At 34.7% G+C, this 13540-nt stretch overlaps 1 protein-coding gene across 1 annotated transcript; it reads right to left on the bottom strand.

Moving 5' to 3' along the window:
- Positions 1 to 513: 513 nt before the first annotated feature.
- LOC112287335 (uncharacterized) lies at positions 514 to 7380 on the bottom strand. The gene is made up of 17 exons (XM_024530244.3): positions 6260 to 7380; positions 5922 to 5985; positions 5620 to 5767; positions 5318 to 5433; positions 5060 to 5188; positions 4738 to 4911; positions 4376 to 4540; positions 3995 to 4135; positions 3785 to 3884; positions 3398 to 3506; positions 3176 to 3267; positions 2772 to 2877; positions 2406 to 2643; positions 2024 to 2119; positions 1818 to 1866; positions 1476 to 1572; positions 514 to 1284 (listed from the first exon to the last, which is right to left on the bottom strand). The coding sequence occupies exons 1-17, from the start codon at positions 7012 to 7014 to the stop codon at positions 897 to 899; spliced, it is 2967 nt and encodes a 988-aa protein (XP_024386012.1). The 5' UTR covers positions 7015 to 7380; the 3' UTR covers positions 514 to 896.
- Positions 7381 to 13540: the final 6160 nt, after the last annotated feature.

The raw sequence follows: 13540 nt of genomic DNA on the forward strand, positions 1-13540 counted from the left end.
TTCAATGTCACCAGCACTTGTCTTTGTGTACGCAGAAGCCCTAGTTCTACAGAAGTGCATGCTTTGTGTCTAGACCCATTCCTTTGAAAACTTAGTACAATATACTCTCAATCCTTTCTAATTCTACATCATGGTAGAATATGGTTTTCGAGACAGAAAGGTTGTCTTAACTACACGAGAAAGTTAGTGTGAGAGAAACTTATTTTTGAGAGTCAATAATTCAGTTGTGAAATTGGTATTTTAACGATAGGTATTTAACGCTGGTCCAACTTACAATATCCGATGATATCTCTTCAATGCGTTAACCAGAACCTGATGTTTTTCGAGGCATATTGACATAACTACGACATTTTGATAGCGTACATATAGAAACAGCTGACCCCTTCATCCTTGAAAGGTTAATAAAAAAAAAACATCTACAGTTTAGACTGATCTAGATGCTTAAGATTTGCTGCTACAGCCGACTTCGGTGCTCAGATCTCAGAACATCTCGCTGGAGATAAAACTCACGAGTCAGTAAAATATCACACCTTTGTGAACCTTACAATGCACATTTCTATGAGCATTGTGGGCCTTTTCCCATTGACATTTTAATTCTCTAAAAGGATGAATTCTAAATGCTCCACAAAAGCACTAAGCTACGACCACACAGATAATGTGACCAAATTCATCTGGAATTCCTCGAAATACTATCTAGAAGCCTCAGTCAATTGCCAATTCGGGCCTCATAAGTGGAAGAAGCCAAATCTCCTATGAACCATGATGTACTGGAATTGACGTTTTAGCATTGCACATCGGTCATAACTCATGTCTTGTTTGTTGATTCCGTGGGAGCTATCATCTACCTAGTTAAACTCTTCGATTGATTGGTGGGTTGCAATCCTATTCAAATTGAATCAGAAGCTACTGCTGCGCCTCCGAGAACCTTTTACTGAGCGCTTCGGACCCATATTCGCACCGAACATAGAAAACCCCTGCTCACTATGAATTAGACCATCTTTCAAGTCCATATCCGTCATCACATCCAGAACTCGATTGTGTGGAGCAACGGTACCAAGGCGAATCGCGCGCTGTTGATCAGCTATAGTTTTTGCTAGTAAAGAATAGGGAGTGAAGGCCTTCTCAGGAGGAGCAAAAGGAGTCTTCATGGTCTCTGTTTGGATTGGTTTCGGTTTCAGCCATTTCTGAATTTCCAGCACTGTAAGACGTAGTTCACCTGTGCTTTCACTGCCTTGAGCTTTTAGTCCTAGTCGTCTCAAGAGCGCTGCCACTGCTTGACCAGTCCTGTTAACATGAAAATTTGGTGTAAAGGTGAGTGATCCGAGACAAATATGAGCCTTGAAAATCGGAGAGAGAAATGAGAAAGATAGCTATAGAAGATTTAGCAATACGTGACGAGTCAAAATGATAGTATTTGTAACTTAAAAAGATCAACAATTGCATAATAATTAATAGAATAAGAGAGAGATACACACTTGTCAGCCATGGTCATTGAAAGCAGGCCTCCTTTCGTTCTGTAGAACTCTTTCTTTTCCGTATGTAACTTAATTGTTACACCTGGTACCCGGGCACCTAAAAGTCACAAACAGATGATTAAAATGTGTTGAACTAAAATCACACATCGCAGGTCTCTAGTTAAACCCAATTATCAAATGCGGCTGTGGATATCCCTAGACTAATCGAAATGAAGATATTCCTTAATAAAAGAAGATTCCACAAAACTTGTAATTTTTAATGTTGAGTAAGACGATATTTTAGTTGTTCGCTGCAAAGGCAAGACAGACATGTTTCTAGTTTGCAAGGAAATACATTGATACCTGCTGCATGCCGATGTTTGAGACCCTTCAAAATGGTTAGAATGCAGACCTGTGAAAAGATTGAGAAGGTATTGTTATGAAAATGACTTCAGACCCTTCTTACTACTGCAGGTCTCAAAGATGTGACGTCAAATTCAAGGGAAAACTATGAATAGCAAAAAATTTGGAAAAGTAACATCGAATAAACACATGTATGTTTCAAGTACCTCAGCTGCAAAAACTGGCATCATCTCTGCATTAATAACGATTGGCTGGACGCTAGAGGAGGAAATTGTTGGTACGATTTTGAGTGCCGATGCTTCCTGCATTTCCGAAAGCCTGAAGGGTGAGTAGCTTTCGAAACACAGAGAGGACAAACATATGTTGTTTTCACTAAGCCACACTCCAACCTTGGTATTCAGGGCACAGTTATGATTCTGTACTAATATAATATGTTTCTAAGAATTAAGATTGAACTTCAACGTCATCTCCGTATAAGCTTTCAGGAGCAGTGTGTGGCTGACAAGCTAAAACTATCAACGCACTAAAGTTAACTAAAGCTGAACTATCTCATGCATTCCTTTACAGAAGCAGTGATGAGAATCGTACCTCAAAGAGAGCAAGAGCCCGAGGATCATAGATACCGAACCCATCGTAAGGGGTTGAGGATTTTGAAACCTGAGGCTGTCCAAGAAAAGCCATGATAGTCCTGTCATCAAATGTAGTCAAGGCCTTTGTTGATGTTTCTAGTTTACGTAAGCACCCCAGCAACTGAGAGAGAGTCTCAATTTTTGGAGGTGTACCTGCTTCTATGGTCTGGCGATACACAGAAAGAGCCCATGTCGACCTGGAAAGTGGTGGCACTGTCAGATTCCGGATACAGAAGAAAGAAAACGAACAAGAAAAATCACCTACATGACAACAGGCTGACTACATCAGTATTCATACGCTGTGAACATCAAAAACTGGGCCTACCATTGATCTGTTGAAGAAAGGTTGTTGGAATCTGCAGGAACTGGAAGCATGGACCATAATTTTTGAGGAGCTGCAGCATAACTTTGAATTTGTTGTAAACAGAGGCCTGCAGAATGGATTGATCATGCTTCTCAGGAAATGTCTTCTACGAGGATTGAGAGAAAGTATTCAGATATATTGAGGGTCATACAGCTGGATCCAATCTTACTAAAAATGTCCAATGATAACAGTTACAAGCAAAAATCTATAGATCATTGCTATGTGCAACGCGGATGCAGACTGGTAAACCTCTTCTGAGCATACATACATAGACAAACTAGATGAAAACATCACATGACAATCAGTGATGCCCACATTGGCGAAAGATTTTAGATTACTTGCGAAGCCATTTGCAATGAACGCACCTGTGATGCTGTCACAGATGCCTACATTCGGCTTGATGCCCTCTGACAATGCAGTCATATACAGGTCAAGAGCCATATCGGCCATTTTCTCCCTGCACATTCATATTATGTCTCAATAAGACTATTGTAGTTAAAATGTTACAACATCACCTTAAATTACTCTTTCACTGATTCTCTAGTTGAGTATTAAGATGGAGAAAAAAGAATAGCATTGATCCTTACTTTTCACAGGCCCTTAATAAAATGCTGTAGGAAATTTGATTGGGCATTATCCCAGAGTTTTTCACGTCTTGAAGAATTGATAGAGCCCGGGTAAATTGATTCGCTTCACCTGAGCCAGGAGACGACACATAAAAAAGTGATATCGTTAGTGCGGGTTGACCAAAATATAAAACTTGCCCAGGTATATATATTACCTGCCCAGGTATATAAAACTTGCCCAGGTAAAACTTCACAATTTCAGGGAAATAAACGATATCTACCAAAGATAAGCCACAGGACGTCGCAAAAAATAAAGATAAAAAAAAAAAAATAAAAAAAATAAAAAATAAAAAATCAAGAACAAAAGGAAACAAAAAGAAAGAGCAGAAGGCTGCACAAGCGACTTACAAAGAGCTGTCATGAGAGCATTGAACGTCGACACAGTGGGCTGCAATCCAGAAGAACGAATGTCTTGGTATACTTCTAATGCTTTTTCCCAGTTCCCTAGCTGCGCGAAACACGAAAGGTATAAGAGGCCCTTCAGAAAGAAGATTGTGGCGCGTCAACTGAACAGAAAAATAACTAATTTAAGAGGTAAAAGGTACTTCGATAAATTACATTGCTGCAGACGCCCATGAGAGAACTGTAGACAACTGCTCCAGGTTTTAAGCCCTCTTTCTTCATGTTGGCGATTATGCTGAAGGCCTTCTCAATATCCTGGGCATGACCAGCAGCGTCGACTAATGCGCTGAAGAACACCTGCTCAAAGTAATTACTTTCAGTCTTTAACGTTACGTTCATTTCACAATCCTATATTAAGAAACTTCAAGTGAGTACTTAGAAAACCATCAACACATTTTTTTGTAAGAGTAACAAAGAGGTCTTTCTAACTAATTCAACTAATACAACACATTCTTGCGGTACTCCACTAAGAGCTAAATCTCATACCCACCATCATTGGGTCTCGTTTGCTTAATTTACAAGAAAAATTAACCATACCTCATCAGGTTTCACTCCATCTTTCTTTAGGTCATCATAAACTAAAAGAGCATAATCCACATTGCCTTTTTGACTGCAAGCATGCACAACAGCAGTGTAACAAGCAGGGGATCCCTTCACATTGCTTTCGCGCATGTTCTGGTAGACTTCAAGAGCCCTGTCCACCTGCACTCACATAGTCTTAAAACTCCTTTAAACAACTTCAATTAAATATAGATGCTATTGATTCAAGATACACGACTGGTACTAAAAAATAGCACTTGAAGATTCTAAACCTTAAATTTTCTGAAGGAAAGAACAAATAATGCAAAATCCTCCATGGATTCCAGTAACGCAGCAATGAATATCGTTTCAAATGATACCTCGCCTGCACGTGCACAAGCAGAAATAAGAGCACCGTAGGTGACGTGATCTGGCTTTATGGGTGTTGCTTCTGCTTTCATGTCCGTCAAAACATCAAACGCTCTTTGGACAGCTCCAGCCCGAGTGCAGGCGTTTATAAGAGTGTTGAAAATGACCCGATCAGGCTTGACGTTCTTGTACACAGATTGTGAACAATTACACGATTTAGCCCACCTTCTACTGAAATAATACTGGATCTACAGTTGAAGCTACGCATAAATCGCACTGTAATGCGGCTACAAACTAAACCCAAACGTATTACAGGTGAGGTTTTAGAATTACCTTAGATATCATGATACCATATGCTCCAAAAGCTTTGGGCAGTTGTCCGGCGCGGGCACACCCATCAATCATTGCTCCGAAAGTGTGAACATTCGCTTCGATGCCTGCCACCTCCATCTCATGAAAGATCTGGAACACAATAACCCCATTTCATTGGGTTTGAGGCTTTCAATCTGACTGCCGCAGTCACATTATTCAGTTCCTTAATTGTTGACAATACGGCAGAGCTATAAGAGAATTGGTAAATCCGGTTCACACCTGAAAGAGGAGGTCCACTTTTCCAGCTTTGGCGCAGGCAGAGATAAGTGAGGTATAGAACATGCAATCCGCTTTCAACCCTCTGCTTTCTAGTAACGCAAGCACTCTTAATGCTCCTGCCGCACAAGAATTACACGTCACTAGAGATACTTTGCAGGTTTTCTCGCAATCGAGACACCTAGTGGGGACATATGAACAATGTCTGAGATCAGAAACAACCGCTACTTGACCAGGTTCTCCGCAACTTTGTTTTCATTTATAAGTTAATCTCTGTAAGCAAAGAAGTGCATCACCATGCTCACCGTCGATGTCTTTTGCATGACAACAGACTGAGAGAAGCATTGTATAATGCTGTAACGTTGAGAATTCACGCATTAGTTTCGCAAAAGCGAAAGCATCTTCCACGGATCCTCTCGCTTTACAAGCTTCATAAAACTTAGAGTGATTCACCTACAAATCACACGTTGAAGGAGGGGTAAGTGTCACATCTGACAACTTCAATTTTCAATTTTGCGGAGCTCATGCCCGCATTTAATGCCAAAGTCGTCACAGCACTGTCTTAACCACAAAGGAAGGAAAAACCAGTATAGGAGAACAAAATAACCTTCATCCGAGCAAGTTTTCCCGCCTTATCCATTTCTCCTAAAAGTTTGAGACAGTCTTTAATCCTGCCACACTCAATTCACCGACTCAATCTCAATGCACAATGCAACGAAATAAACTATACAGATCACAGCATCAACACCACCGAAATCTGACACAATAAATCTATGTCATGAAATTGAGATTCCGACTGCATAACACGGGACTAAGGTTAGCGAAAATTTATGACGTACGGGGTTTGAGGTTTAACATAGTAATCATCAGTGACGCACCTATGCGTCTCAATGAATAAAGAGCATTACAGAATAATGAGCTACTCGCAGCTATGCAAAAGTATACCTGCCCGCCTTCAGCATCGAAGCGTAGACGTCGATGTAGAATTTGATGTTTGTCTCGAGTTTCAAGGGAAGCAACTCCAAAATTGTGGAGGGTAAGACTCTGCTGCCCTTTTGCAAAGTTTTTACCGATTTCTTTCTCGATCGCTCCTCAGTAATTACGGAGTTTACTTTCACTGTAACTGTTTCGGCAAACGAGCCATTCATGTCAACAACAGCAGCTCCTTCGACGCCACCAGTACTGTCAAAGGAATCATAGTCTAAGCTATCTAAGTAATCTTGAGTAAAAAGGAATTCCTCAACCAATTGCCTGCCTGAACCCATCGCTACCCAATCCAGCTCCCGTCTCTCAACCACCGGCAATGAGCCATTTGCATTCTCACCCCCCTTCGGAATGCTTCCATTGGTGGATGAGCCATGGGAGAGTGCCAGCGTCTCCAACTCGCTCCCACCACCTTGTGAGACCCTTTCCACGCATTCCAAAGACGCCCTCAGCGCTGCCCCATTCGTGGAGCTCTCCGCGTGATGCTCCAAGGCGGCATCCTCTCGGGGCGTCGCGAGCAGCGGCGAGCTTATCCTAGTACGCGAGTCAGTAATACCGCGCAAGCACCTGGCCGAATTGGGAGAATGCAAAAATCTACTAGAGGGCAGAGGAGGCGCGATGGAGGAAGGCAACGTACACAGCCGATTTCGCTGCAATTGCAACACAGGGGAAGCTGCTGAAGCCATGGCAGCCAGACCATGACCGCAAGAGCACATCCAAATCCCAAAATCAAACAAACAAAACCAAAAAAAACTCCTCACCCCGCACAATTACAACATTAATATCCTTCCACAATGTACGATTCTAACAACAACATAACACTAGCCCTCCGCCAAATCTCAAATCCTTCCCAGTATATCAGAAGGGGGGGTAACAAAACGAAGCAGGAGAGGAAGAGGAACAAGACGAGTCGGTGGAGAGAATGCCGCTAAGAAAAAAGACGCACGAGAGAGAGAGAGCAAGCAAGCAGGAAAGGAATTGGGAGGCATAGGAAGGGGAGAAGATTGATCGGAGAAGGGGAGGATAGAGCAAATGCTGCAATCTGGACCTCACTCGCAAGCAGCGGAGGATTTGCTACCCCATCCCGCCTCCGTCCTCCCCCCTCCCTCCCGTCGCTATCTTCATCCCCCCACCCCTCTCCTGTCCGACGTGGCTCACTAGATCCCTCCGACGTGGCCTCCTCCCCCCCAACCTCGCCTTTCCTTAACGGCCCCAGTGGGACGTCCCCCCTAACCTCGCCTTTCCTTAACGGCCCCAGTGGGACGTCCCCCCTAACCTCGCCTTTCCTTAACGGCCCCAGTGGGACGTCCCCCCCAACCTGCGGGCCGGGTAGAACTGCCCGGTGCTTGATTGGACCCCGCCCATCCTATCCCACGTTTCGGAAGGAGTGACAGAAAGGGGACGGGTCGTAAAATTACTTTGCTCTCGCCTCTTTTGCTTTTTGGGGGTGTGCATGGTATTATCCAAAAGAACATGCGAGCTTCTTTTTGCCTTACGTTGTGTTGAGGAACTTTGCCCTTTCGTGAAGCATGCTGTGTTGCTGATAGATGTTGTTAATGATGACACAACCTCTGTGGGAAAAAAAAAAAAAAAAAGAAAAAAAAAAAGTAATAGATTCTTACTGTATTTAATGCTCTATTAGATATTTCTTTCAGTATAAATATACTAGCTGAATTTATGTTGTTGTCACAAAAAAATATGCAAAAAAATTTTTTTATTAGAGATTGGATAAATATCCAATAACAATAATAATGATTTTTTTTGTATAAAATTGAGCTTTAAGATACGTATAAGTATACATACTTACATACATATACTTAATAAATGGGGTTGTAATTAATAACAACATATACTTGTGTTATTTTAGAATTGTCATGGTGTCATACTTAGAACAATTGATCTATGAAAAACTATACATGAGATGGTTTCAAAATACTATAATAAAAAGAAGTGATCCACCTAATTAAAACTCCTATCCAATCCAAAAAAAAGTTGACAAAAATTGTTTATTTATTTTTGTTTATTTATATGCAATTGATTTAATATTTACAAAATGCTAAGTCACATAACAAAAAAAATAACTCCCCAATAGTATATTTTGGTTTAAATCTACAAAATGTACCATAAAAATTGTTACAAAAATAGAATTGCAATATAATCTAAGAATAAGTTATAACCTTATAAATCTAAAACATAAAAATAATTCCTTAGCAAGGTCACGTACAATTGAATCCTAGACATACCAATTTTTTTGAAGTTTTGTAATAAGAGTGTCCAAAAGAACAAAACTACATATTGTGAAATTTGTCCATCGTGGCTTGAAGCTCACAAGTATTGCACATAGCCACTATAGTGAGGCAAGCAAAAATACAAAGAATCATGATTGAAAATGTCTCGCTGTCATATTTCATGAAATTTGCTTGAGAATGTATGGGGCACCTAGTTGTTGAAGGTTAAATGGACCTTGCAACAAGAAGATCCTAACAACTTTAATAGAATCCTAAACAAATTCTAATTAAATTATAACAATATTAATTAATCTTTAATTAAATCTCAAAAGAAGTCTCAAAGAACCTATATAAAAAAATATAAAAAAATCTTAAATTAATATTTAAATATAAATATATATATATATATATATAATTATAAAATATATCAAAATAAACTTTAAAAATATTTAAAATAAAAATCCTAATTAAATCCTAATCAAACTTTAATGTAATCTTCAAAAAATCTTAATCAAATTCTAATCCAATCCCAACAAATTCTAATGAAATTCTAATGAAACCCTAATTAGATTCTAGGCCAAACCTTGATGAATCCTAACCAAATCCTAAACCCTAATCTTAAATCAAATTCTAATGAAATCTTAAACCGACTTGAACCAAATCCTAATGAAATCCTAAATCCTTATCAAATCCTAATCAAATCTTAATCATCTACTAAAGCTATTTTGAAACATCAATAAAAATTAATATAATTATTGATCTTAACTAAAATTTCATCTAAAATTTAATCCAAAAGCAATTTACAATCACACAAAAATTGAGAAGAATCAAAAACACCAATTGAAAGAATACTCTCCAAACATCTTGGAGGTTGGTCATCTTCCTTCTCCAACTTAAATGTTCATCTTCCAACAATTTTTTTTCTTGCTAAACCATGCAATTGTTCCAAGCATTGGCTAGTATATAGTTATTTAAGTCTAAATTTATCTCACATATTTTTACTTCAATCCAACTAATGGATGTTGTAAGATTGCAAAAATCATCATTGATCCTAAATTTCAATTATCCAAGTCCATAATCCACAAAACTCTCACAACCTTCAATCTAACTACTTAATTAACATCAAATTTCTTATATATATTTATAACAAGTAAAATAAAAATTTGACAAATTTTTACTTGTAAATAAATTGCAATACTCACAAAATCATCAAATTTATAAACTTCTTTTTATTTCTTAAAATCCAAATCCACTAAATATACCTTTCACTTTGAAAAGCTTTCAAAACCTCAATATATCTTCAAATCATATGAAATCAATTCTCAAAAATCCTCTCACAAGTCTACTCTCAAAATCTTATTTTTTAATTGATCAAAAAATCCTAGAATCGCCGTAGATGCACAATTTTGTACCTTGAGGTTTGATTTCAACCTTACTTTATAGTCTGTCCTCTCGAGATATTAATTCTTATTAATTTGAGATAAATTATATTTCAACCTATTATTAGCTCTCTTCTAAAGATGCTAATATTAATTAATTATCTCATCTACTTAGATTTGGCTCATTTATGTTGCTACAAAGTAAATAGAAATGCTTTCTTCAAAAAGGCAACATTAAGACTAAAGCTTTTACTACCTTCTTGTCATTTATTATTGTTTTTATACTATATCTTTCTATTGGGTTTTTTTCATCATAATATCCATATTTTTAATTTTCATCATATAGTCATACTACTACATGACATTGCCACATCATTCAATTAAGTTTTCAATAAAAAAATTTGCTTTATTATTTTCACTAAAAATTTCAGTTTATCAATATTAGGATCTTAGCTTCTTAAGCATTTCACCTTACACATTAATAGAAATTTTTTGCAATCATATTCTTCAAAACTGATTCTACATTAATATAACAACAAAGTTTAGAAACAAAAAAAATTTGTAGATTGAGAAAATATTATAAGAGATAGTTTATCTTTTATAAATTAAATCATGGGCTTAATATACAATTAATTACACATGTAAAATAATCCAATCTGCTTTATTTATCTATTTATGTATTATTAATAAATAATATTTTATTATTGGTGATCTAAAAAATTATTAATTACAACTCAAAGTATTCAATGATATTTGAAATATAAATTGATACTTCACCAAATCACCCACCTTGCAAGGTGGGCAATTTTAAAATCCAAATATTAAAAAAAGGGCAAGTGAAATATCAAAAAAGGTCAAGTGAAATATCAAAAATAGTATTGCTTGTCTTAACTCTCTTTGACTCCATACTATACTGCTCTTTTACTTTTCCAAATCACCAAAATATTAAGTGATACTTCAAAAACTTGAAGATGGTAATAAAGTTTGAACAAAAATATTTTAGATTTAATATTTTAAGGAATCCAAAAAATATTACTAGTGCATCTTAGTTATTTGGTTTTGTAAATGTGTCATGTTTGAATTTCCCTATTTATATTACTTTTTAAAAATAAAAAAAATTCTAAATTAAATTTCATGAATTAAATATTTTAAGCATATCAAATTGATATAGATACTTGTTGATTTTATAGAAATTTTTTAAATCTTTATATGAAAGTATTGTTTGATATTGTAGAAATATCATAAATATTTCATTTTGTATATTTAATACATTGCATGCATTTATAATTCTTGCAAAGAAATTTCACCATTTCATAAATTTAATTATTTGGTATCTAAAAATTAACTTTATTAATTACGTGGATTACCAACCACACAATGTATAATAAATGATTTCCAATTTTCATATATTAGTGACAATTTCACGTGGCATTAGAGAAAGATTTTATTTTATCTTAAACACAAATAAAATTTGAATTTTTATAATTTTTATTTATTAGCATATGTTTATTTTATTTTTCAAAATAGATTTATTAACTTAATTTATTGCCAATAAATGACATCTTTAATTGAATTAACATATACACATATAAATATAATTTTTTAAAATCATTGTCATTTATTATCACAATTTTATTTGTATTTTATTTAATCTAAGTTCTTGATTCATCTTTAACTATCAAAGAAATATAAAGATATGTGAAACCAAACAAAATTAAAAGATGTTAAAAATATTCTTCATAATATAACATTGCATAGAAAGTTTTAAAACTTTTTGTAGTGTTCAATATACTATATCTTTTTTCATTTGCTATAAGAAAGTAGATAAAATATTGCAATATGCCTAGAAATATTACTCAAAGAAAAAATTTAAGAAAATTCTATAATCTCAATCTATTTTAGAAACACAATTATTGTTTAAGTAATGCTTTTATTTAGTTGCATCATTAATTTGTTTAAATTTGATGGTGCTTTTCAATATTGATCACTTACTTCAACATAGTTCATAGCTTCTACTTGCATAGATGGAGTTTATTAGCAAAATGAAAAGTCTAGATTGCATTTGTCCACCAATATATTTGTCTCATTGTTGACAATCTTTGACAAAAATTTATAGAAATTTAAATTAGTCACTTGTAGAAGAGTTCCAACTTCAAGCTTAGATATATTACAAATTTCTATCAACTAAGCCCTATCATAACCACTTTAGAGACATGCCATATGATAAAGAACAAATTTACCAAGCAACAAGAAATTTGATTGTAGGATGAATGATATTATCAATAGCGTGCAAATGCTCAAATGCAACACTTTAATAATTGTGAGAAAAACTTCTTTGTTCTACTACAAAGTTATGTATGTGAGCACTACAATGAGTCTTAATACATGTAACCTCTTTACAAAGACCTTTAAGAATACATCAAGCTGAGAAGTCTGTTCCAACATATAGCTCCCATGCACTGATCCATACACCAAGTTATAATTGAGTAAATTTTAGAATATGCTTACAGTTGCCTCAACTGAGAATTGTTATCATGCATTCCAATGTATTCTTTTGATACAATCAACATTAATAGGCCATATGAATTTTAGTTTTGGTTCATTTTTTTCTGAAAACAATGAAGCATACAACTAATCAATAGGCTGTTTTGTCTCTTCAATTTATTTTGTGTGTTTGTTCCTCATGAGTTTTTTTATATAAAAAAACAAATATATATATATATATATATATATATATAAATTCATTTTTTGGAATTATAAAAAAAAGTATCATTTATATTTTTTTTGATTGATTTTTGAGAATGAACAAAATTTATGGTGTAGTCAATATATGTTAAAATCATACTTTGTTATTTTATAAATTAGTACGTGAAAATAATACTAAATAGGATTTGGTACCAAGAATAATAGTAGAAGAAAAAAACTTGATTTATTAAATAGTTTAGTATATATAATTGGCTATTTAAATATTTTTAGAAATAAAATTAAATCAACTCAATAAATAGATTGATGTGATTTAAAACAAATAAAAAAAATACTTAATGCATAATAGTTGATATTGAATTTCTTTAAAATTTTGAATAGTATTATTGGTTATTGGAGATTTTGTTAAAATATCACAATATCTTTTTAGAAATCATAATAGTATCTAAACTATCTAAATCTTAAACTCTAAATCCTAAATCTTAAAAAAAGAAGATATTTTGGTTGTTTTAATTTTAAAATGTATTTTTGAAAATATTCCAATTTATTTCATTTTTGATTCCTTATTTTCACTTTGTTACTTATTGTAAAAAGAATTCTAGAGGAAAAAAAATTAATTGTTGCACAATATGTCTAATTTCAAAAAATGGTTAATATCAAGGAAAGAATTAGATAAAATAAATAAATAGATCTTACACATAATTGATGTGGGTCATTGAAAGATAATCAACTCAAAGTGTGAAATTATTATTATTATTATTATTACATTTCATTTTATTCAAACACTAATCTAAGCATGAATAGAAATGGTTAAGTTAAATTAAGCTAAGGAGTCTTTATTGGGAAAATAATTTAGACTTTATTTTTTTAGAAATATGTCATACTTAGATTTATATTCATAAAGTAGTTATCTCTGTTTAATACATATATTA

Source organism: Physcomitrium patens, chromosome 10 (genome assembly GCF_059467195.1).
Source record: "Physcomitrium patens ecotype Gransden chromosome 10, ASM5946719v1, whole genome shotgun sequence".
NCBI classification, from domain to species: domain Eukaryota; kingdom Viridiplantae; phylum Streptophyta; class Bryopsida; order Funariales; family Funariaceae; genus Physcomitrium; species Physcomitrium patens.

What these genes read in the sequence shown, in the direction of transcription:
- LOC112287335 (XM_024530244.3), bottom strand. Translation starts at nt 7,014, where the DNA reads ATGTGCTCTTGCGGTCATGGTCTGGCTGCCATGGCTTCAGCAGCTTCC. An exon ending in TGCTCTCATGACAGCTCTTT is followed by an intron (nt 3,507 to 3,784) that starts GTAAGTCGCTTG and finishes CTCCTGGCTCAG; the next exon opens with GTGAAGCGAATCAATTTACC. An exon ending in CATCTGTGACAGCATCACAG is followed by an intron (nt 2,878 to 3,175) that starts GTGCGTTCATTG and finishes TCCATTCTGCAG; the next exon opens with GCCTCTGTTTACAACAAATT.